The sequence below is a fragment of the Vipera berus genome (assembly GCF_964194415.1).
Source record: "Vipera berus genome assembly, chromosome: 14".
Classification (NCBI taxonomy): domain Eukaryota; kingdom Metazoa; phylum Chordata; class Lepidosauria; order Squamata; family Viperidae; genus Vipera; species Vipera berus.
The window spans coordinates 14,375,978-14,401,062 of NC_138217.1; the positions used below are offsets into that span (position 1 = coordinate 14,375,978).

At 52.0% G+C, this 25,085-nt stretch overlaps 1 protein-coding gene across 4 annotated transcripts; it reads left to right on the plus strand.

Annotated features, from left to right (window-relative positions):
- The first annotated feature begins 253 nt into the window (after positions 1-253).
- Positions 254-24,269, plus strand: ZNRF3 (zinc and ring finger 3). 4 transcript variants are annotated; one of them, XM_081339258.1, is made up of 9 exons: positions 291-677; positions 9,437-9,562; positions 12,994-13,068; positions 13,663-13,794; positions 14,758-14,868; positions 16,750-16,917; positions 17,239-17,341; positions 17,511-19,214; positions 23,405-24,269. In XM_081339258.1, exons 1-9 carry the CDS (start codon positions 480-482, stop codon positions 23,416-23,418), a joined length of 2,631 nt encoding a protein of 876 aa, XP_081195384.1. In that variant the 5' UTR covers positions 291-479; the 3' UTR covers positions 23,419-24,269. The 4 variants fall into 4 exon arrangements, with proteins under 4 accessions (XP_081195385.1, XP_081195384.1, XP_081195382.1 ...); XM_081339256.1 differs by lacking the exon at positions 23,405-24,269 and adding an exon at positions 19,631-20,509; XM_081339257.1 differs by having other exon boundaries at positions 292-677; positions 23,491-24,269.
- The last annotated feature ends 816 nt before the right edge of the window (positions 24,270-25,085 follow it).

Below are 25,085 nucleotides of genomic sequence, written 5' to 3' on the forward strand. Positions count from 1 at the left end.
AGACAGCCGCCGGCTGCAAGGTGGGCTTCCACCGCCAGATCCCCCTCACTCCGGAGGCCCCTGCCGGGAGACGCAACCCCCCCACGTTCACCCTTTTCGGGTCGGCCGAAGCTTCGGGACGCTCAGCCCCGCCCAGGCGAAGCTACTTGCCAGGTCCCGCGCTGCCCGGCCAGGGGGCGGCGGCGAGGTGGGTCGGGCCCGGCCGGAGGCGGGGACAGCGCAGCTCCGTCACGTGGAGCGGATGAAAGGGACGCGGCGGCTGGGCCAGGAGGAGGAGGAGGGAGCTGCCGCCAGCCCGCCGCCGCCGCCGCCGCCGCCGCCGGGAGACGACGCGAGGCCGAGGCGGAGGCCGTGCAGGAGGAGAAGCCGCCCGGTGGCGTAGAGAGGCCCGGCGGCACCTGCGGAGCAATGCGCGATCCCGGCCTGGCGCCCTCCTCGCCACCGCTGCCCGGGGCCGGCGCGGGGGGCCCGCCGGCGCGATGAGGCCGGGCCCGGGGCCGCTGCTGGTGGTGGCGCTGGCGGTGGCGGCGGCGGCGCTGGGCCGGGAGGCGGCCTTCGTGGAGGTGGTGCTCTTCGAGTCCAGCCCCGGCGGCGACTACACCACTTACACCACGGGGCTGCAGGGCCGCTTCTCCCGCGCCGGGGCCACGCTCAGCGCCGAGGGCGAGATCGTGCAGGTGAGCGGCGGCGGCGGCAGCGGCGCAAAATGGCTTTGGGTAGAACGGCGGCGGCCTCTGAGCATCTGCAGAGCGCGCGGGCCCGGGGTCCGCCTGGCGCCGGGGCTGGAACGGCAGCTCCTCGGCTACCGCCCCGGCGCTTTCCGCCGATTTGGGGCGTTTCGGGAGAATGCGGTTCTTGTGCCCCCGACGCTCGCCCAGGGTGCCCTGGAGCAACGGTCCCGGCTCGCTTGGCCCTCCCCTTGGGTCAGGCCGGAGCCCTATCCAGGAAGGCAGCTCCTCTGCTTGAACGGGATCGCGGGAGGTGCCGCTGCTCTTTAACCGCGGGTGTGCTGAAGAGGCCGCTTTGGGACCCCCTCCCCCTTCGAGCCACGGATCGCCTTGGGGAGTCCGGTGCCAAGAAGATGGGGCCAGTGTGGCTGCATAAGACCGAGGGCGGGCCGCGGGTGGTTGCTGCTCTGCACGGTTAGCCATCCTGGCTGAACGTGGGTTTCGGGTTAGGAACTCGGGAGTTGCGTGTTTGCGGGCTCCATTCCAGAGAAGCGAGGCTCGGCGCTGGGGACGGCCCAGGGGTGGTGCGGTGATGCAGTGATGATTCCCGCTCCCGAGCGGTGATGGGCAACATTTGCCCTCGCGTGATCAACCTTTTGCCCTGGGAGTAGGAAACATGGGCTGTGTGTGTGTGTGTTGAAGTCAGATCTGCAGAGGAACCGTTTGCGGTGGAAGTCACTGCTCAGAGGCTGCTTCATCAGGGCTGCTCCAGTTTTGAGAGGTGCTGCGTTAGGAAGAAGTGTTTCCCTGCAGTGCCCAGAGGCTGCCGGTTAATTCGAACAATTTGCATAAAAAACGTCTAATCGCCTTATTAAACTCGGCTGCTACTGGTGAACCTTTTTCTTTTTCTCCTCCTCCTCCTCCTCCTTTGCTTTTGGTGAATGCAGCTTCTAGGGGTGCTCAGCCTCCCCCCCTTTTTCTCTGCCTCAGATCAGAGGCTCACATGTTGAAGCTGGCAGTGCTAGAGGCTAGTTCCTATCTGTGTGACAGCATTTTTAATTTAACAGGACCAGCTTTGATCTTGCATATTTATAGGCAGCCTCAGATCACTCCAGCCTGTACTTCTTTATACTGTAACTGAAGTTCTTTCTTTCATCTCGAAGCCTTTGTGGATACACTGTTTATTTTGGGCTCTGAGGAAAAGGAGGCAGGAATGAAAATAAGGCAAGAGGCTTTCTCAAAACCGTATATCCTCTACAATGCGAATGTGGCTGTGTTTGAATACAGTGGGGTACTAAGGCCTGAGATTAGCCCCTCTGTGTTGTGGTGACATGGCTGTCCAAATCTAGTCTGGGATTTTTCAGAAGGCCCCTCCTGAAGGGGCTGCAGCTTTGGGCTTGGTTAAGAAGGAAGGGGCCGATGTTTCTGACCGCTTGAGCGGAGTTTCCCTAAGGCTTCATCAGTTGCACAGGCGAATGTTGGGGCTGACTAGGCCTACTCTGAGGGCAGAGGACTGCACACTAGGCCCAGGAGATGGAGGCTGCCCTTAAAGAGTCCTGGCTGCCAGGGAAGCCCCCTCCTGGTGTGGTGTAGAAGAGGGGGCACCTTTTTCTGCTCTGAGAGGCTCAGGGTGGCTTGAACTGGGAAGTCATCTATCTTCTGTTCACCAGCAGCTGTGAAGTAGGAGAGATATTGAGAAAATTTAATTTCAGCTTTCCATCAGCTTGTTACGGAGTAGGAGCATTGAAACGTGGCTGGACACAGGCTTTAGAGTTCCCTTTAGCTAAGCCAAAATGTTGTTGGTTTGGCTTTGGCTTATACATTGGGTGAACTCAAAAACTGCTGTTTGCAAGCCAGGATTTGTGGCTCAGGAAGTCATAGAAACAACCCAGTGTCGCCTAGACTCTGTAGTGTGTGTGTCTCTCCTTCCTACTTTTTAGCTGTGGGACAGGTGTCCTAGTGTCTTTTTCATTCCCTACATAAATGATAATTTTGGTCAAGGTTACTGACGTACAGAGCAGTCTCAGAGCTCTGATCGTCTTCAGTGGCAAAGAGGGCAGCCAGCGGTACAATTCCAAAATTTAAGTGGGGAGCATTGCAGAGCAGGAGAGAATGAAGAGGGAAAGTGCCTGGGTGCCTCCTGTGAATGGTGCTTCAGATTTGGGCCGTAGGGTGCTGCCTCCCATCACCCTTGCCCTCCTCCTGGCTTCTTGTCACCATTTCCATTGGTGCTGATGACGAAGCCTCTTGGATAGGTCTCCAACACTGATCTGAGTGCTCTGGCTGATCTGTGTGAGAGAGGGTGACTTTTCATGTTCTTGTTGGCCATGTGAAGTGGGATATTCTGTAACAGTAGCAGCATGAGCTTCACATTGGGGCTTGTGTTGATTACGCAAGTGAGATACTTGGGTTGAGCCTTTCGATTCTCAAAGGGTGCATGGGTGGTGGTAGAAGTTAAGAGCATGGGGTAAGCTGCCCTTTGGGACAGAAGGATGGGCAACGCCTAGTAAAAGAGCCAGCTGTGCCAGTAGCGGTGAGGCAGATCTACTGTGGCAGCATCTTCGCTGGGAGATCCAGAGCACACATTATGGATGCAGCTATAATTGTAGAACACCTTTTCTGGGATTGTATCCAAAAGCAGGGATTTCTAAAGTTCTTCACCTTGAATCTTTGAAGCTACTGGATGCGCTGTTATTCCAGACGTGGGTGGGGTGCTGCATAAGTCTTGTTCAAAATGGTTTCCTTATGGACAGAAGTGATAAGCATCCTGAGGAACTTGCACAGGGGTTCTGGGAAGTTTGCACCTAGAGTGGTGGTGGTGCACCTGATGCCTGAACCTTACCCCAGAGCCACCTATGGCCATCTGATAGAGGTAAACATCCCAGGAGAGCTCAGTAGCATTTTTGCTCCCTTCAGTAGCGGGCAAGGAGGAGGGGGGTGTTACCCCTTTCACAAGGGTATCTGGTCCATGAGCTGCACAAACCTCTTAATTAAGCCGAGCCCTGAGGGCATGGGTGTGGGATCTGTTTCCCTAATGGTGTGAATAGATTTGGAAATTCTTGGGCTAGTGCGCTGGGGACAGAGGCATATTCTGTATTGGTACTATTTGACCTTTTAACAATTGTGTAACCATAACAGTAACAACCTTAAGTTTGGTTTCCAAATAATGGGAAGTAATACTAGCTGTGGAAACAACTGTGCCTGTACTAATTGAAAGATTTTGATTATTGTCCTTGCAATCTAATATTGCTTATTACTTTTATGTTTTAATATCTCTAAAATCAGCTGGATTTCCCCCAAATTGAGGTGGGAGTAAATCATTTTAATAATAACAACAACAATAGCAATAATTTCTGCTTCGATTAGACCAGAGTTCAAGTTCTGGATGTCATCCTGTAAAAAGAATTGGGCAAACTTCCCCCAGTTTGGCGAAAGGCAGAGAAGAGCAGGGGATTAGAAACAGTCCTGCCAAGGGAGACTGAAGGAGCTGGCCATGCTTAGCCTTGGAAGACAAGACCAAGGGGGAAATGCCGTGCAGTTCAAAAGGCCGAAGAATGTTATGCCGAAGGGGATGATCCCTGTTCCCCATGGCCCCAGAATGCAGACAAGGAATTTCTGAGTACGGTACAGAGACAGTTGGTGGGAATTGGCCTCTCTCGGCTCTCCAGTTCCACAAGTTCAGGAAGGAGAGAACCTGTTGGGAGGTGTTCTTCTGGTGCCAACTTTTGTCCTTGGTTTCCCCCCCCCCCCGCACTACCCGCTTCTGCTTTCCAGAAAGGCATCTTCTTCTTACTGATGAGCTAATTCCTGGGCGACTTTCCGCTGTCAGCTTGGTCCTTGGTGCGGTTGCCAGGGGAGGGCAGAGGGCTGCATATGTGGGGGCGATAGGACCATAGTGTATGATCCTTGGGCTTCCTCTGGACCACCAGCGCCCCTTGGCCTTCTAGTGAATGGAGATGTGACCTCCCCTTTTGGAGGAGGAATCCTGCCAGGCCTCTTGCTTGTGTCCTCTCTGCCTTCCACTTGGCACAAGTTAGTGTGGAGCACCACTCTGGCCCTGGACTGGAAGGGCTTATCCCCATCCCCTCAAGATTAGTCTGACACACAGGGGTTCTCCTGGATTGTTCTGTGGGTTCCGCAACCTTTACCGATCACCCATCTGATGGTGAGGTGGGCAAGAAAGGCACAACCAAAGGGCTCCAGCCCAGGACCCATGGAGTGTTCTTGGAACAGGTGCCTTCTCTGGACCTCTAGCCAGCCTGACTATTTGGAGGGCTTCTGCAGGAACCGGAGTTCGCCTTAGTCACCAAGCTGAATTCCTGAAGCACCACACCAAGCTGTTTGAGCCTAGTGACAGCGTGGGCAGTCAGCTTGGCGGCTTTCCAGCCACACCAAGGGTGGCTCTTTGGAGGCTCCCCAGCTGCTTTCCCTCTTTTCCTTCTCCCTAGCCCGTGTCGGCAGTGGTGGAAGATGCCTGCCTTCAAAGGGTTAACTCCTCCCTGTGCTTTGCAAGCAGCTGGCTCATTGCTCTCCTTGCTGGGCTGTACAAAAATATACTCCCCGCTTTGAAGTGTAGTCAGAGGTGGATAAGGGGAAAATCTGGACTGAACTGGACTCCCGGCTGCCTCCCCCCTTGGCCCTGGCTAACGTGATGGCAGGACTGAGCCAGACGGTGACCCACCCCAAAGCACCACAGCCAGCCACGGCTTCCTTCCTCCAGCTCCCTTTCTCCTTGTGTCTGAACTGGCCGGGGAGTCCATCGGTGGGGGGGGGGGAAGGCTCCTTCGGACAGAGCATGGAGTGCTTCTGGGAGTCAGTCTGCTTGCCTCCTCATGGGTGCAGGTCTCTGGGGAAGATCTGGCTTCTGCTCTGGTCCTTGATGAGGTTTACGCCCCATGGCTTTTTGGGGATTTGTGGCGGGTGGTGCAAGGAATGGCTTGTCCTGTCAATGAACTTCCTCCTGGGCCTTCAAGCTTGTTGTCCCTACCCGTGTGGGTTCTCTGCCCGACTTGCCGGCATCATCCAGGCATCCGGTATTAGCTGAGCTTCTTTGGCTGGGGCACTCCAGCTCCCTCATGACTCGTCACCCAGCACCACAAGACAGTGCTGTTCCTTAGAACAACAGTGAGGCATTTCCAACGGGCCAAGTGTGGCCACTAGACTGTTGTTGGCTTCCATGAATGACAAAGGCTTGTCATTCTTTGTCGGAGAAGAACTGATTTTGAGGGCCAAGTTTTTGGCAGTCCAGCTGTTCTTTTGCAGGTTTTTAATGAAAGCTTCATCTGGCAGGTGCTTTCAGGAAAAGTTTGATTTGGACAATGGGCAGTTGGTTTGATTCAAGAGGTAAGAAAAGCAAGTAATGAGTGGAGCAGCAAAGTCTAACCGTTGGGTGCTCCATCCCCCTTGCTGGGGATAGTTCTGGAGGGGTAAGAGGGGGTGTTGCGAATTGATCTATAGGGAGGGAGATGGAAGGGAGGACTGGAGCCAGGAACTCGTGACTGAGCGAAACTCTGGCTTTCAGCCACTGTGGGGAAGTCAGAGCAGCGACAGCAAACGGCTGCCATGATCTGGGTCTACGTTGTTGAGATTAAAGCCCTTCTTGCCTCACCATCCTCATCTGCCTTAGGTAGCTGAGAGGTATACTTGTTGTAGGGACGCGGTGGCTCAGTGGGTTAAGACGCTGAGCTTGTCGATCAGAAGGTCGGCAGTTTGGCGGGTCGAATCCCGAGTGCCGTGTAGCAGAGTGAGCGCCTGCTACTCGTCCCAGCTTCTGCCAACCTAGCAGTTCGAAAGCATGTAAAAATGCAAGTAGAAAAATAGGGACCACTACGGTGGGAAGGTAACAGCGTTCCGTGCGCCTTTGGCGTCCAGTCATGCCGGCCACATGACCACGGAGACGTCCTCGGACAAGCGCTGGCTCTTCGGCTTTGAAACGGAGATGAGCACCGGCCCCTAGAGTCGGAAACGACTAGCACGCATGTGCGGGGGAACCTTTACCTTTACCTTTTTATACTTGTTGTAGTTGGGCCTCGAGGGAATTTCTGCCTTCTTCCCCATGCAGACCCATCGCGGCTCTTCTGCATCTGGTCTTCCTCCTTTTTCAGTAGCTGTCTCTGCCTGGAGATCAGAAGGGGGCGTCCTTGAACTCCGGGCCAGGCGGGATGGAATTTGTAAGGCCTCTGATATGAAGAACGAGTGTGGAACATACTAGGCTGTATGTGAAGAGCCCACATTGTGCATATATACTCTCTTGTTTAAACTTTGAGGAATGGAAATATGTCAGTTATGTAAAGCTTAAAGCTCAAAGGCTCCTAAGTAGAGAAACAATTGTCCCACTAGAAAAGCTTGCTCATAGTTCAGTAGCTTTTCAATAATTCTGCAGTTTGTGTATAAGTACTTATTTCCATATGATCATTTAGTTCTTTGGTCTGGTCTGGTCCAGAGGAGCTGCTTCAGAATGTGTGGGATTACAAATCCTGACTCCAGAATCTCTCTGCAAGAGCGATTGCTGATCAGGTCCTGCTTCAGCCAAACCATCTTGAAAACAAATGTGGCTACTTTGTTTCATTGCAAACAGTTTGCGTGGTAAAGCTTGACACTTTTACCAAAGCTGAGTCCAAAGCACTGTGCTGCCTATGATGCTGGTTCATTGGCTCAGCAGCTGTTGTGGAAGTCTGGAGTCATCTGACTGGAGATCAAAGTACCCTGGAACACACACACACACACACACACACACACACACACACACACACACACACAGAGCTCTCAAGGAAGATTCTCTGCCCTTCCCACAGACTGGAACTCTGGGCTCCTGCGCTGGAAGTCTGCTTCTTCCTTCCTGTCTCGGCTGTGGCCGGGGTGGGGGGGGCAGAGAAAGAGAGCTGCCGGGTGGGGAGGTGTTTCCTGGCCACCGTTGGGCCATGAGCGTCCAGGCCTGGTGATGAGCTCCTGTCTAAGCTTGATTTGGCCCAGACTTGGCCGGCAGGAATGGGTGCTGCTGCTGCTTCTGCTCCTGGGGTGCAGGGCCCCAAATGTACCCAAGGCAGAGGAGATGCTATCAGCTCTCCTCCCGCTTCTTTGCCCTGGAAGGATCAAAGCCGTCCGCCACTGTGGCCGGGGCGCTTCAAAGCCAGGAAGGCAGAATGATACCAGCGCGCTCCCTGATGCAATCACGGCAGCTTGTGAGACTGGTTTCTGGGTTTTGAAAAGGAGAGACAAAGACATCCTTGTTTGCTCCAGAGGGGGGCAGGGAGGAGGGAGTACCTTCCAGGCACCCAAGTCATCGGCAGCCCACAGAGGAAGCCTTTTCCTTCTGTGACCCTGGCTGGACCTGCGAGGGAACAGTCTAGGTGAGGTTCTGCCCCACGGTTGCTTCTGGCTCACTTATGTCAGAGACATCTGCAGTCCTGGCTTCTAAGGTGAAGCAAGCGTGCCCCTAGAAATGAAGGATTAAATGTGTTGATTTGGACCCTCAGCTCAAATTTGTCTCTCCTGCATCTTCCAGCATCACAGGATTCTTCCACCTGGTAAACTGCAGAATGGGGAGGGGTCTGCTTGTGAAGAGGGGACATTGCCCAGCTCACAGCAGGTGTGCATACTCTGGAATGCCACCAGGAGGGCTATCCTGGCCTCCTGGTGGCATGTAATTCAGTTTTATTAATGGCTTGAACATATTTTGGCAGAATATACAGAAAAAAAGAATAACAAATATCTACCAGGCCATATCTCCAAGTGTTTGTTTCCTGTGCTCAATTTAAATTCTGGAATCTGTTAAAAAACCAGGTATTTGAGCACAACCTGAAGCGAATCTTTCATTGTCACCTGAGAAGCCCACGTAACCTTTCCTTAATTCCTGGAGCCTGATTCCTTCTTCTGTGCCATTAGTGGACTTTAGGGAATAAGGGTGTGGGGACGTGGACAGTGGTTGTGGTTGTGGGTGCCTGTCCAGGGGGCTTTCCCATTTTTTGCAGCCTGATCTGCAAAGACTTGCTCATCAAACAGGAGAGCAAGTTCTCCCCCCCTCCCAAACAGAGGGAATACGTGCCTGGGGGTATCACCATCCGAAGGACAGGGCAGTCTGGACCTAGATTTTGGCTGAAGTCACTGTACTTTAAGCCTTTGGAAATCTTGTGATCTTCAGTTACATTTCCTTATGCCCTTTGACCTGTACATTTCAGGATGGCCCATGAATTAGTTGTTCAGTGTGCCCTTTTCAGAGCAAATCACTCCTTTTTCTAACTGAATGGGTTTTCTGGGGGCTTAGAGCAGTATTCTCGATGTTTACTGATGGGCAGACAAAACTGTTGGGATTAACCAGGGCGACATAGGTGGAAATTAGAAGCATGTTGTCTGATGTTTTGGTTGTCCTTCTAGCCTAACCTTTGTCCAAGGCAGGAGACCTTATGTCATCTTGGACAAATCCTTTCTTGAAAACCTTCAGCAATGGGGCATACACAGCTTTGGGAGTCAAACTGTTTCACTGATTAATTGTTCTATTTTCCTTCAAAGCTAGTTTGTGCGGTGGCTTCAAGATAGAGTCTTTGCCACAAACTCCTGAGTGGAAGCATCGGTAATTCCCTTTTGCTTCTTATCGGGGACTTTGGGGCCGTTCTGATGCCAGTTCTGCGGATGAGTTCAGCAAGCAAGCAGACATCTTTCATAAGTTCTTCAGTCTTCATGCGGGGCAGGAAAGCAGTAAGGTCCTTCAGGAAAAGAGCTGTCAGTAGGATTTTGAGGTGCATTTTAACAGAAGCTCTCTCTTTTCTTAGATGCATCCATTGGGACTCTGCAACAGCAATGATGAAGAAGACTTATATGAATATAAGTGGGTTGGAGTGGTGAAGCTGGAGCAGCCTGACCTGGAACCAAAACCCTGCCTCACTGTTCTGGGCAAGGTAAGGGAGGCATAGCACTTCCCTTGTAGCATGTTGCAAGCCTTGCCATCGGCTCCTGGCTGGGTGGGGGGGGGAACACAAGTGGTGTGGTGGTTTAGGACTTGCTCCAGAGCAGCTTCCTTCTCTTTTTGACCCTGCAGCTTCTGTAGGGACTCAGTTTTGCATCATCAGTCACAACACCCCAAGTTTCAGCTCTGTAGAACCGGTGCAAATTTGCCAGTGTTTGGGTGTCCTAGAATTTGTAATAGGACTCATAGGAAAATGGCAGAATATTTATTTCACAAAAGTCAACGAACTAGTCTTGTTGCAGTAATAAACAACAATTGTGGTTTAATTAATGAAGACGTGCTACATGATACAAAAAATAACCTCCTCCTTGCCACAGGAAGGCAGTTCAGTAGATTTTTGGGAAGGTATCTTGTCTGGTGGGAGGCTAGCCATTGGCTAGTCTGTATTCTTACCACAGAGGCCACTGGGTAAATTAGGCACAAATTATCCAGCTCTCCTACGGGAGGCATTTGAGACATACCAGCAAAGGAGAGAGAACGAACGTCTTCTTTCTGACAGTGTCCCTTTCCTTCACCTGAGGGTCCAGCATGCCATTGATAAGGAAAGAGCGGGTGGGTGGGTGCGATCAAGGCAAGGAGGTATATGTGCAATATTTCTGCAACTTCATCTTTTTCAGAAGCAATTCACTCCTTACAGAATCTTAAAACTGAAATTTAATTTTACTTAACTTCTTGCAAATTAGCAGCTGAGGAGAAGAGAGTCCCCAGGCATCTCCAAGGTCTAGTTCAGGGGTCTTCAAACTTGGCCCTTTTATGACGTGCGCATAACTTGAGCACACAATGAGAAGCGTGGCTCCCATTGTCTTAACTGCTGCTCCCTTGTTGCTGCCACTGGATCAGGAGCCAGGCAGGTGAATTCAGAAACATCTGGAAAGCAGTGGTTTGAAATGGGTGTGAGAACCAAAGAAGAGAGAGAAGAATTTCGAGTGGGGGTGTGGTGGGGGTGGCCGAGAGGCGATGCGTGTCATCCTTCAGCTGGGACCACAGACAGAGTGGGGCCAAAGATAACAGGGCTGGGGGGCTCCTGGGAAGGTCTGATTCGAGGCAGAGCTGGTGACAGTGCGATTCCTCACCAAAGGAGGGTATGTTTGACTGAAAGGAAATCGGTTCTTCCTTGCTTCTCTATTGGGAGATGCCAGTCCAGATGCCCAGGAACGGCAGAGCATTGCTAGGAGGGTCTTTGATGGAGGAGGGGTTATCAGTTGCGGAGGGACCCGCTGCCCTGTTTGTATGTGGAAGCCGGTTTCTCCCAGTGGCTCCCGAGCTTCCCCAGGAGGAAAAGATGGGAGGCGAGCTTAAAGGCTGTGCGGTCTGTAAACAGGCCTGTAAGAAGAAGGGTGGCTTCTCCTTGCCGGTGTTTGACCAGCGTGATCCCCAAACAAGGGCCTGGTCCTCCTAGGTAGCCTTTGCCCGAGCTGCTGTTCTGCTTGCAGGCCAGACCTTGGTGCGGAAGGGGCTGCCCTGATGGGAGTTGTTCTCCGAGCAATGACTTGAATTTAAGCTGTCCTGCTGCGGAATGGCTCTTTGGCACAGGAAGACCCCCAATTAGAGGCAAAGGGCTTCTGCTTTTGTTCTCCTTTAATCCTTACCCTGAGGCCTCCGTGTTGTGGTCCTGCCTGTGCTTGTGCAGAAAGAGGGTTCTAGTTGTGCTTTGTAATAAGACCCCTTGAGCAGTGGATCAACGTGCTAACATCGGATCTGATTTGCTTCGACCTGTGCTGGGAACTTCAAGAGCACCGCCGCTGTCAAAGCCAGGCTTTGACACCTATCGAGCAGGATCGGTGCCCCTGCTCCTCTCCGAGGGTTTCTGTGCTGGGCATCTAGCTGAGGAATGGGCCAGAGGCGGGAGGAGACTGTGCTGACCAGGAAAGAGGGAACTGAGCAGGGAAAGGAGCTTGGGCTCTTTGGCTGGCCATCACAGAAAAGAGCCTCCATTCCTGAAGCAGAAGCCAAGAAGGGTCCGGATGCCTCAAGGTTTGCTTTAACAGAGACCCTTTGGAGGACAGCTGAGCCAGGACGGCTCGGCTTTTGGAGATGTATTTAGAACGAGCCACTCGCCACGGCTCCTAAGCTGTTGGAGTCACCTTGCCTGCTGCCCACTGCCCCGAAAGTCAAAGGCCTTGCTTGCCCCACACCCTCTCTCCATCTCGAGGCACAAGCGACCTTGGTACAGAGGCAGAGAAGGAGGGCTCAGAGGATTAAGAAGAGATCGGACAGCCATTTGTCCGGAATGGCATGGGGTCCCCTGCTTGAGCAGGGGGGCTGAAGACCTCCAAGGTCCCTTCCAACTCTGTCGTTCTCTTATTCTGCTTAAGGGCTCTCTTTGTCTTGCTTGGGCAGAGAGTCTTCTTTCCCTCTTGTGGGGCAGGCAGGTCTTCCGCCCTGCCCTCTGCTGGGAAGGAGGAGGAGGAGGAGGCTGCCTCCTGCTTTGGTATGTTTGTGGCTTGGCCGCTTTGATCTCCTGCCAGGGAAACCTGGAAGGTCAGGCCAAGCTGCAGCTAAGCTCCGGAGACCCGGAGTCCTGGGGAATGCTGGAGCGGAGCCCCATCCTCCAGGCTGCTGCTTGTCCTGAACTGAGGCCTGTGGGGTGTAGGGGTGTCTTTTCCTGAACCAGGCACTAAGAAACTCCATGCGCTGCCCCCTTGGGGGTGGGCAGGAACAGAGGGAGTCGAGAAGCAGTCGGAATTGGACAGGGCTTGCCTGTCCCAAGGGGACGGTCCTTGCAACTGCAACATCCAGTGGCTCAGCTCCCTTGGAAGCAGGCAGAATGCTGAAAGGCTGGGCCTCTTCCGCAACAGACAAAATGCTGGGTGGCCTTCAGAGGTGACTGAGGGTCTGAGGGTCTGCAGCACTGAATGAGACCCACTCTGCAGATAAGAGCTGGAGACTCCTTAAGGAATTAAAAGGGGGGGCGGGCAATGAGGCTAGAATTTGGCTCAGGATCCAGGTGGGATGGGAGGCCTTTTAGCCTCAAATGATGTGCCGGCTGTCATTGCAGTGTTTGGCCCTGCTCATGAACTCTTTTTTTTCCTGGGGGGCTCTGGATCACCACCCCCATCCCAAATTACCGGAAGGGAAAGAAGCAAGGAAGGCTCCCTTGGCTCAAGGCTGCCCTCTGGTGACCGTAAATGGTAGCAGGCAGAGAATGTTTGTACGGAGTGTGTGCTGGTGGGGAGGGAGCTATGAAGAGTCTATATATGCTTTGGGGGCACTTCATTGCTTCTGATGCGGCCCCCTTCCTTTTCTCCTCCCCTCCAGCCTTTATGGCACCTTTTTTGTGGAAGAAAGGAAGTGAGGGAGGGAGGGAGGAAGGAAGGGGAGGCAGGGTGCTGATCTTAGGCCCTCTTCCCCTCTTCTTTGTAGGCCAAGCGGGCAGTTCAAAGAGGAGCCACAGCTGTCATTTTTGATGTGTCCGAAAACCCAGATGCCATCGATCAGGTATGCAGTTTGTGAGCTCTCCCTCTCTGTATGTATATGTATATATATATATATATATATATATATATATATATAAGCATGGGTACAGAGGGTACAGGAAAGGCAACACTTTAAGCATCAGCAGCAGTAATGAAAATTATTCAGTAAAGATTCTCAAGTGTTACTGGTGCCCACTTGGGCCTGCTTTGACCTGTAGAATAGAATCAGGGTTCCATAGAATGGTTGCTGACCCAGAGGAAGCCTGTTGTCTGCCCCCCACCCCCCCACCCCCACGAACTTTGGAAAGAGGGAGAACAGCAGCTAGCCCCGTCTGCAGGGTTGCATGGCCAGGCAAGTCTGTTTCGGCACGTGTGCCTGAGATTTCCAGCTGCTGGGCCATAAAGAGCGGTTTGAATTGGTCCAGTTTAGAGCACTCCTCTCAGGAGCCCAGCTTTGCTTTTTGTACCAGCTGCAGCTCTGGGCTCATCTGCTCATATAGTCCTAAAGGCTCTGCAGGTTGGGAGACGGAGGGGGTGGAGAGTGTGTCTCCTTGGGTTCCTGCCCAGCAGAAAGACGTTGGGGACAAAGGCATTCACGGTGTTTCCTTTCTTGCAGTTGAATCAGGGCTTGGAGGACCCACTGAAAAGACCAGTTGTTTATGTGAAGGGGGCAGATGCAGTCAAGCTGATGAACATTGTTAACAAACAGAAAGTGGCACGGGCCAGAATCCAGCACCGTCCACCACCAGTAAGTCCTCAGGGCAGGGCCGGTCCAGTTAAGTGACCAGACTGCCTCTTACTTTAAGTTTCCACATCCAGCTTGCAGTCATTGCCTCCCCTATTTGTAGGGGGGAGGGGTTCTGGTAGGTCATTTGATGACCCTTAGCTGTCAGCTCTAGCTACTGTGACAGGTTCTGAGGCGCCCCTGGATTTTCTGGCCTCCGGCCTAGTGGAACAGTTCTTTAAAGAGTATTTTCTCCCTGAGAGCCATTAAGACGCTAGTCAGGTTGTGGAGCTTTTAAGAAAATCCAAAGAGAATCCAGACAACGATCAACAATTGCTCACTGTGGCAAAGGGAAGAATTAGAATAAGGCAGGTAGGCACGTCTCTTGATTCCCAAAGGAGGTCGTGAATCACTCTAAAGCCAGCAGAAGTGGTCAAGGGAGGCTTGATGTTTACCAGATTTTGAGGGTCAGTGGATCTACAGGGTTGGGTGAGCGGACAGAGCATTTACCACATCTTATGATGATGGATATTCAGAAAGTTTGTCAACCAAACTGCCTGCTCAGGCTTTGATGGAGAAAAGAGTAGATATGGAGGACGATTAACTACAAACAAAGATGTGTTTTCAAATATGCCCAGAGGAGGAACTCGGAGAAATAAGATTTTGGAATGCCTTTCAGAAGGTAAATCTATTTGGCCTGGCATTAGATGGGTTGTCTGGCACCACCACCTCTAAGGAGCTTCTGCTCTGCTACAGGGCTGCAGTCCTAAGAGGTGCAGCTTCCTCCCAGAACTCATTTAACCCTAGTGTTTTTGCACTTGCTGTGGGAAGCAGCGACATTCGGGAAAGCCAGCTTTGGTGTGAGGCATTTTTAGCCGAGCAGTCTCTGGGCACCAGATGGTTCTACCCCTGGTCTCGGGTAACCAATTCAGAAATCTGAGGTGGGAAATCTAACCTGCCTCTTTTATCCCCTGCTTCCTTCCAAAGCAACCCACCGAATATTTTGACATGGGGATTTTCCTTGCCTTTTTTGTGGTGGTCTCTCTGGTTTGCCTGGTTCTTCTCATCAAGATCAAATTGAAGCAGCGACGCAGCCAGGTAAGAGCCAGACAGACCCCTTCAACCTACTTTTTCCTTTTCTCCCCCACCCCCTCTCTCTCCAGCTGGAGGTTTCTGGGCAGCATTATTTATTTATTAATTTATTTATTAATTTAATTTATATACCGCCCTTCTCTCAAGAGACTCAGGGCGGTGGACAGGGCAATACATAAAAATTAGATACAAAATTAAATTATTAAAACATAATTAAACAATGCCCAAAGATAATACAGATTTAAAATTGAAGTCATTAATAAAAATCCCACCCCGTCCCATCAGGCCAGGCCAGCTTGTTTAAAGAGATAGGTTTTAAGGTCGCGCCGGAAGGAGCGGAGATCGGGCGCCATCCGGAGCTCAACCGGAAGATGGTTCCATAAATCCAGTGCACCCACAGAGAACGCTCTCCCCCTGGGGGCCACCAGTCGGCATTCTTTGACCGGCGGCACCCTGAGGAGGCCCTCTCTGTGGGAGCGTACTGGGCGGAGGGAAGTTGACGCCGGCTGCAGGTGCTCCCCAAGGTATTCTGGACCCATGCCATGGAGGGCTTTGTAGGTCATTACCAACACCTTGAACCTCACCCGGAAGACAACTGGTAACCAATGCAGCTCGCGGAGCAAAGGTGTAACACGGGAGTATCGGGAGACTCCCAATACAACTCTCGCGGCTGCATTCTGTACCAGTTGGAGCCTCCGAGTGGTCTTCAAGGGTAGCCCCATGTAGAGAGCGTTGCAGTAATCAAGACGAGAGGTCACGAGCGCATGAGTGACCGTGCGCAAGGCATCCCGGTCTAGATAGGGCCGCAACTGGCGCACCAGGCGAACCTGGGCGAACGCCCCCCTAGTCACAGCTACAATATGATCTTCTAAGGAGAGTTGTGAGTCTAGGAGGACTCCCAAGTTGCGAGCCCTATCTACAGGAGGTAATAACTCACCCCCCATAATGAGGGGTGGGATATCCTGAATATCCCGAGATGCCGGTACGCACAGCCACTCCGTCTTGTCAGGGTTGAGACGAAGCCTGTTCCTCCCCATCCAGACCCGGACCGCCTCCAGGCACCGGGACATCACGTCGAGGGCATCACTGGGGTGGTTTGGGGTCGAAATGAAAAGTTGGGTATCATCAGCATACTGATGATACCCAACTCCAAAACCACGAATGATCTCACCCAGCGGTTTCATGTAGATGTTGAACAGAAGGGGCGAGAGGACCGACCCCTGAGGGACTCCACAAGCGAGAGGCCTCGCGGTCGACCTCTGCCCCCCGCCAACACCGACTGCGAGCGTCCCAGGAGATAGGAGGAGAACCACTGAAAAACCGTGCCTCCCACTCCCAATCCCCTGAGACGCCGCAGCAAGATACCATGGTCGATGGTATCGAAAGCCGCTGAGAGGTCTAATAGGACTAGAACAGAGGAGTATCCTCTGTCCCGAGCCCTCCAGAGATCATTCACCAGCGCGACCAATGCCGTCTCCGTGCTGTACCCGGGTCTGAAGCCCGATTGGTACGGGTCTAGATAATCCGCTTCATCCAGGACCAGAGGGAGCTGATGCGCCACCACACTCTCAATCTGCTGTCCTAAACAACAGCCTTGCAGGATGGCCTCAGATATTTGGGGGTGGCTGCACCGTTAGCTCCAGGGAACCTGGAAAACGTAATAAGATATGGAAGCTGTAGCCTAAGCGTCTGCAGGGCACCAACTAGGAAAAGCTGTGGCTTCACTAGTCGACACCAGGCAGGAACAGCCTCCTTTCCCTTCCTTGCCGGAATACGGCAGCGAGCTGGCCACCTGAGCCAGGCTGGCCCTGGCCGCCCTCTGATGCTGGGGCTAAGAGTCGGTGCCGCTGGCCATCGGCAGCCTCACTGCGTTGTCTCCGGTCGCAGAGCTCTATGAATAGGCTGGCTGTGCAGGCGCTGGAAAAGATGGAGACGCAGAAGTTCAAATCCAAGCTGAAAGGGCCCAGTGAAGGCAGCTGCGGTGCCCTGGACACGCTCAGCAACGGCTCCGCCTCGGACTGTGCTATTTGCCTGGAGAAGTACCTGGACGGGGAGGTGAGGCACCGGAGGAGGCTGTTCAGAACAAGTCTTTTCAGCTTTTTCTGTATTTCTGGCTGGCTTGGGCAAGATCAGCCAGCTGGGGTGGCTTGTGTCCCGGCTCCATCGGGTGGGACTTACAGTGAGGGATCGCCCCTTTCAGAGCCGTCTGGGTATAAGGGGAGGCCTCGCCTATTCCCCCCGTCCCTTTGGGCACCTTCCTCTCGCCTGGGCAAGCTGAGCGGTGTGTGTTCTGGGCAGCACTTGCCTGGCAAGCTCACGGCAAGTTGTGTGAAGAAACCAGGCAGGAGCCTTTCAGCTGTGATGTTGCTCCTGCAGGAGCTGCGTGTGATTCCCTGCACCCACCGGTTCCACAGGAAGTGTGTGGATCCTTGGCTTCTGCAGCATCACACCTGTCCCCACTGCCGTCACAACATCCTTGGTGAGTTGCTGGAGCTACCCTCGGCCGTGTCCTTGAAGGAAAGGACTGCCAAAGGCTCATCCGCCACTGGTAGACGGGCTCTTGGCTGGCAGGCAGTGTTTGCCTCTGGGGAACCGGAGTCGACCCTCTCCAAGCTTGGTTGAACACCCCCCTCCTGTTTTACATGCAGAGCAAAAGAAGGGAAACCCCAGCCTGGTGTGTGAGGAGACGGCCAGCCAGTTACACAGCCGGCAGCAGCAGCAGCAGCGCATGATCCTGCCTGTCCACTTCCCTGGCCGAGCACACAGAGGTGGTCACGTCACTGCCTACCCCACGCGCACCAGCATGGACCCTCACGGGAACCCCATCACCGTCTTGACGGTTGATCGGCATGGAGAGGCCCCGGCCTTCTTACGGAGCTACCCGCCCATCCTGCACCTGGAGCCTCACCTGGGCACAGCAGAACGCCAGCCCTGTCCAATGCCTCACCCTTTCCAGAGGCCGAAGTTCAGTGGGGACCCTTTCTCCAAGCCGGCTTGCTTCTCCCAGTACGAGATCACGTTTCAGCACTACTACTTCCAGGGCCTTAGCTACCCTGAGCTGCCACAGAGTGGACAGTTCCCCGTCCACGTGGCTGCCAAGGGCCCCTCCCGTGCCTTCCAGCCTCTTGGCAGCCACAGACTCTTCCCCCCTGCGGTCCACGTTGCCCCTTCCTCCCAGCCAGAGAGTGGCAGTGCTTCTGGCTTCAGCTGCTACCATGGCCACCGGTCTATCTGCAACGGCTACCTGGCCGATGGCCCCGGCAGTGACAGCAGCAGCAGTGGCGGTGGCCGCTCTGGCCGGTGCCACTGCTCCTCCGACGACTCCATGGTGGACTGCACAGAGGTCAGCAACCAGGGCATCTATGGGAGCTGCTCCACTTTCCGCAGCTCGCTGAGCAGCGACTACGACCCCTACATCTACCGCAGCAAAAGCCCCTGCCGAAGTGGAGAAAAAAGCAGGGTCCTCCATGGGGAGGTGATGCTTCTGGAAGGTTCCTCTGCGCTGCACCTGGTGCCAGACAACAGCCAGTCTGGGCCAGCCACTGCACCAGGGGACCAGCTGTCTGACTGCAGTCTTGAAATGAATTACAGCAGCAGCAGCAGCAGCAGCAGCCGCTCTTCGCTGGCACAAAAGGAACAGGCCTGCACCCTTTCTGAGCGAGGAGGCCCCCGGCTGGTTCCCAAGACCACTGGAGAGACAGGTCAGACTGGGAGGGAGCCTTGTGACCGAGCATGTGGCTGCTGCTTGGAAGCACAAGCTGCCCCAAGGGAGTGGCCAAGTAGGGCAGCCGGTGGCAGCAGCAGTACGCTGCTTCAGGGAACGCCACTTTGGACAGGGGGTGGCTCTTTGCGAGAGCCCCAAACAAGGAGAAGTCAGGGCCTGGTCAGCGTTAGGACACAGGGGGTCCCTCGTGAAGCCTTGCCCTGTTACTTCTACGAAGAGAAGCAGGTAGCCAGCAGTGGCCCCATCTGGCCAGGCCATTACACAGAAGACTGTGCGGTGAATGTTCGGTATGTGTGTGCGGAAGACCCCTTGCCAGGCTGCTATCCGGGCCTGCGTGAGGCAGGCCAGTGCGTTGCCATTATTCCCGAAGTCCGGGACTCCGAGCTGGCCCTGCCAGTAGATTGCTATAGCGGCAGCAGCCCTTGGGAGACGTCATGTGGAACAGCAGCCCCCGGCCAGGCCCAGGGGACGCCCATGAAGGCATTTGGAGAGCCAGGAGAGATACGGCGAGAAGGGTCATGCCCGCCCATGGTGGGCTTCCCGCTGGAGGAGTCCTGCGGGCTATTTTCTAGCCCCCCGCAAGGTTGTTTGGAGGCCATGGCCACTGGAGAAGGCCCTCAGACTTTGGGTAAGTCAGCAGCACCATCTTGGCTGGAGGCGGGGTGGGTGGAGCAGGGAGGCAAGGGGGATGCCTTTGTTCAGCCAAGCTGGTCAAATGCCTCCCAAGAGCTGCAGGGGGGCGATCCAAGCATGTTTTAGCCACATTTGGGCTTCCTTGAGTCTCTGAGCAGTATCGGCAGCAGTGGGGATGGCCTGGAGAGCAGCTGTTTGCATTTGGTGCTGGACCAGCACAAGATCTGAGCTTCGACCCGAAAGGGCTAGGACGGGATGCTTGGAGAAGGCTCAGGAACAGTTTCATTTTTTAAGGCTACTGTTCCCCAGGGCAGTGTCAGGCTGGGAACTAATAAGAAGAGGACGGTCTTGGGGCAGCTGTGCTTCTGCTGGACTTCTAAGCCTTCTTTTGCTTGTGTTGACACATGACAGGAGTGAACCTGAAAAACTCGGGCTGCATGCCCCTGTCTGCGGTGCAGGGCGTCCTTGGCAGAACACAGCATCCTCCACTGCTGCCTCCTGGGGACAAGAGGCCGAGTTACGTAGCCTGGTGCCCTCCTCCTGTGTCAGGGGATCCCGCCTGCCTTAGAAAAGAAATGGCATTTTGAAATAAATGGAGTCCGAGGGGCAGAGGCTGCCTGCCTCTTCATGCAGGAACGCAGACTTCTCCCTAAGCCTGACTGCGATGGGTGGGACTAGGCCCAAGCGGAGGCCCAGTTGCAACAGTGCCTTCTGTCTGCTCCGATGCTGCAGTTGCCGTGGGCTCTGCCTGAGCCCTGCGCCTGTCCGCTTGCCAGCCTGCCCAGAGTCGAGACCTTCAGCTAAGGTCCCTCCCAGTCGCCCCTGGGGTCCAAGCGTGTTGCCGTTTCCTTCCCTTTATTAATAGTTTCCTATGGAAACATCCCTTCTGGCTGCTGCAGCCACAGCCACGTGGTTCCCTAAGGCCTCCTGCCCCCGTGCGGCTGAGACCGCGACCACTGCCATGTTTGGCATCTGGGATGCTGTTCCTGTTCCTCTGTGTGCCTGGCTGGGTAGTTGGGAGGAGGGCTTTTTTGTTTAAAAGAGAGAAGGTGCCTGGATTCCCCCCTTCCTCGGGAATAATAATAATAATAATAATAATAATAATAATAATAATAATAATAATAATAATAATAATAATAATAATAATAATAATAATAATAATAATAATAATAATTTGTTGGAAGGGACCTTAGAGGTCATCTAGTCCAACCGCCTACTCAGGCAGGAAACCCTATACCATTTCAGGCAAATGGCTGTCCAGTCTCTTCTTAAAAACCTCCAGTGTTGGAGCATTCACCACTTCTGGAGGCAGGTTGTTCCACTGGTTAATTGTTCTAACTGTGAGGAAGTTTCTCCTTAGTTCTAGGTTGCTTTTCTCCTTGACTAGTTTCCATCCGTTGCTTCTTGTCCTGCCTTCTGGTGCTTTGGAGGATAGCTTGACTCCCTCTTCTTTGTGGCAGCCCCTGAGATATTGGAACAATGCTATCATATCACCTCTCACCCTTCTCTTCGTTAAACTACACATACCCAATTCCAGCAACCGTTCCCTATATGTTTTAGCCTCCAGTCTCCCAATCATCTTTGTAGCTCTTCTCTGTACTCTTTCTAGAGTCTCAACATCTTTTTTACATCGTGGTGACCAAAACTGGATGCAGTATTCCAGGTGTGGCCTTACCAAAGCATTGTAAAGTGGTATTAGTACTTCACTTGATCTTGATTCTATCCCTCTGTTAATGCAGCCTAGCAGTGTGTTGGCTTTTTGGAAGCTGCAGCACACTGCTGGCTCATATTGAAGTGATTGTCTACTAGGACTCTGAGATCCCTCTAACAGTTACTACTATTGAGCAAGGTACCACCTATACTATACCTGTGCATTTGATTTTTCCTGCCTAAATGTAGAACCTTACTTTTTTCACCATTGAATTTCATTTTGTTAGATAGCGCCCAGTGTTCGAGTCTGTCCAGATCCTCCTGTATTTTAAGCCTATCTTCTGGAGAATTGGCTATTCCTGCCAGCTTGGTGTCGTCTGCAAATTTCATGAGTTCCCCATCTATCCCCTCATCCAAATCATTGATGAAGATGTTGAAGAGCACTGGGCCCAGAACAGAGCCCTGGGGCACCCGACTACACACTTCCTTCCATGTAGATGCAGTTCCATTGAGAACCACACGCTATCTAACCCACATTTTTCTATCTTATCATGTAGTAGGTTGTGATCTACTTAATCAAATGCCTTACTGAAGTCCAAGTAAATTATATCTACAACATTCCTCTGGTCCACTAATTTTGTCACTTGGTCAAAGAATGCAATAAGATTTGTCTGGCACGATCTGTTTTTGACAAACCCATGTTGACTTTTAGTGATGACTTTGTTTGCATCAAGGTGTTCGCTGATTTGTTGTTTGATTATCTTTTCCAGAATCTTCCCAGGTATCGAGGTCAGGCTGATAGGTCTGTAGTTTCCTGGATCTATTTTTTCCCCTTTTTTGAAGATGGGAACTGCATCAGCTCTCTTCCAGTACTCTGGTAGTTCCCCAGTGCTCCAGGATCTTTGAAAAATATAGTTCAGTGGTTCTGAGATCACGTCTGCCAGTTCCTTGAGAACCTTGGGGTGTAATCCATCCGGTCCTGGTGATTTGAACTCGTCTAGGCTGGACAGGTGTTCGCTTACCATTTTCTTGCCTATCTTGCATTTCTAGCAAAGGTACTTACTGAACTTTTCATTTTCTGCTCAGTTTATGAAAAAGGGGATTTTATAATGAAAAGATTTCATAACTATTAGTTTATTGTACGAGAGTGACATGATGAAATTCCTTTCTGAGCTTCAGTCCTTCTCATTCTAACCGTGTGTGCTTGTGCCCATGCTAATATTGTGCGTTTTCCGTTCGGCAGCCCAGCCCTTTTAGCTTCTGATCATGCGGAGGCTCCTTAGAATAGCTAGCCTCAAGCAGGAAGCCCTCCTGTCCCACCTTTATTAGGCTTCTCTTACTGCTTCAGAAATCTTCCTTCTCATCGCCAATATGTAAAATATATTTTACTTCAGTTTCTGCTTCCCTTTCTGGTTATTTACTTCAGTCAGAGGACCGTGTAACTGGACTTCTTTTCTGACAACAACTTCCATCTGTTCCATTTCTATCATAAATGTTTTCCATTTGTATTTTCTAAAGCTTCTGCCTGATGACGTTTTCTCAAAAGTCCCACATAAAATATTTTAGTGGTTGCGCCACCTCTCTGGCCCCTCCAGAAGTGATTTCCTAGGCAGCAAAAGGCCAGATTCTTAAGATCCATCCAGTTGCCTAGTTACTATATCAAAATTCACTGCTCCTCTCTTCCGGGGATTGTGGTTCTCAGATATGTTTTCCAGTCCTCCTTGGCTGGAGAATGGAGTGTTTTAACTCACAAGGAACAGCACTGCGTCTTAAGAATTTGCTCTAAGTTGGTGTTCCCTTAGAGTTCCTGCTTGTGTTTGCAACTGGAGGGGAGGGAGGGGTTCCTAGATGCTAACCAGCTTTTTCTGGCACAGCTGGTACTTCTCAATCCTGATGGCCTCAGTGCACCGGTCCCCCTCCCCCATTGAAGTTCAGTAGCCAAGCACTTGCTGCTTTAGTGCCTTTTCCCACTCATACTTTTTAAGCAGCCCCCCCCCCCCCGGGGTGGTGCCTGGTCTTTGCAGATACCTGGGGAAAAAGCTTTCACATGTTTGCAAGTTATAGCTAGCTTCCTGGATCCAGTGTAGATTATATCAATGGAAGAGAAACAGCTTCTTTGTCTCTGGTAGAGGGAAGAGCGACAATGGGGTGGGGGGTGGGGGGTGGGGGGGTCGAGCAGGGAAGGCAAAGTCTTCCCATATCCGTTTCAGGCTTGGGGGGTTGAAGATAGAAATAAGAGCAATTAACCTGCCAGTTGTTTCCAATCCCCATTTCTTCCCTCATTTTTCATTTCTGAAAATAAATGCATTACTGAAAATTGGCCCTATTGCAGCTTAATGTTGGGACACAGTCTTCTGCTGGGCTCCTACGGTATATGTGGGCTGCAGGCTCTGAATTGCTCACTAGGATTGGTACATATTCAGTGTGGATGCTTTTAACACTTAGCTGACTTGCATTTTAACTCTTATCATATACCTGGCACCAGTACAAGAGCTGTACTTCTTTTCTTGGGTCTAAATGGTTAATTCTATCCAGGCCTGAAGCTATAGAGCAGCACGGGAGACATGCTGTTCAAGGAGACATGCTGCCTTTCTTCCCAAACTTCCAAAATCTTTGCACAGATGCAGAGATGACACTCAAAGGACTACAGAGAACCCCCCTACCCTTCTGGATGAGTGGATGACCAGCCCTAACCTTGCCCTAACCTTCTGGTTGATAAGCATCCTTGAAAGCCAAAGTCTAGAAGTTGGAGCTTCCTCGACACAATGTCCTTCCGCCGATGAACACCAACTTGAGCTCTGTTTGACCCCCTGCCCACCTCCCCAAACTTTTTTGTGTGTTCATTATCTTTTATAGAAAAAGTAGTTTCATTTTGTCTATTGGGCATCCCTTCATGACAATTTTTTATAATGGTCAGTACAATATATGTTTTAATTCTAAAAGGCCTTTTTATCAAAGTAATTATTGCCACTGTAATGGGATTGTGAGGCACTATTTTCAAATAAATGTTTTTTTTAAGAAAATGAGATTTCTGTAGCACTTAAACTGTTTTGTATAAAATGTACTGTAAAGGTTTGTAAGACGGTTAAAGGGCTCTTCTTCATTACCAGTTGTATTGTTTTTAAGGGTAGAAAACAACTTGTTTCTATTCTGTATGTATAGCAGCACATTTCATTTATGGAAAGATGTTCTCAGAATATTTATTTACTAATATATTTATCTTAAGCTATGTCTTATTTGAGTGTGTAATGTTATAAAGAAAAATTGGGAATCACTAACAGAAAGCAATGTAAATACAGATTTCACAATGTTTGCTGACCAAAAAGTGATTTTAAATCAAATTGTAGCTCTGCAGTTTTGTAACAAAATGTACAAATGTATGTTTAAAAACAAAACCTTTTAAAAACTTGATGTCCATTTCTGAACACTGGTGGGAAGAAGCAGCTGCATCCCCAGCAAGAGGGGAAGCCTGGATCCCGTCTCTCGGGTGGATCCTGAACGATCAGCCCATGAATCGATCTTAACAGCCATGCCTTTTGGCAAGGATGGAAGGATGGATGGATGTGGGGTGGGTGCCAAATCCCAAACTGCTTTGGATTCCTCTGGGCTTGGGCGAACAGTCCATCTGGCATCTCCTGTGGGACGATGCTGGAGGGCCAACATTGTCCAGTAGTAGCCACAGCCCACCAGCGGGCACATTCTGGAGCTCTGCAGCTTCCTGCGACCACCAGGCCGGCCCTCCAAGAGCAGGTGCAGTGTGAGGTCTGCTGGATGCGCCTGTTCCCTCCCACCGTCTGCTCAGCTGTGCCTGGGATGGGGTAGGCGTCTGGCAGGCCAGATTGCATGCCTCCCCCCGCACCTCTGCCTCCGCCTGTTGGCGGTGCTGCTGCTGCAGGGCAGGGGTGGTGCCACCCAGTCAGCAATGACCATCCTGGCCATGCCCCCCCCCACCTCCAGGACAAGCATGCTGATGCGGTTGCTCAGTGAAAGAGAGTTTGACACCCCTGATCTAAGGTAAGGTACGGCTGCAGTCGATATCAATGTTAAACACGGGAGTAAATTGCAATGCACACAGAGTATAGAATAAGGAATAAAGGGACGAAAGGCAGTTCAACGCTTGGGTTTCAGGAACAGACTAGTGCAATTTCATGCAATCCAGAGCCCGTTTTCCCACTTACATCGTACAAGGTGAGTTTACAGACTTAATATATAGTTG

Excerpts from the sequence above, each read along its gene's own strand:
- ZNRF3 (XM_081339256.1), top strand. The coding sequence starts at position 480 with ATGAGGCCGGGCCCGGGGCCGCTGCTGGTGGTGGCGCTGGCGGTGGCG. Across the intron at positions 17,342-17,510 it reads CTGCCGTCACAACATCCTTG|AGCAAAAGAAGGGAAACCCC; the intron begins GTGAGTTGCTGG and ends TTTTACATGCAG. Across the intron at positions 19,215-19,630 it reads AGAAGGCCCTCAGACTTTGG|GAGTGAACCTGAAAAACTCG; the intron begins GTAAGTCAGCAG and ends GACACATGACAG.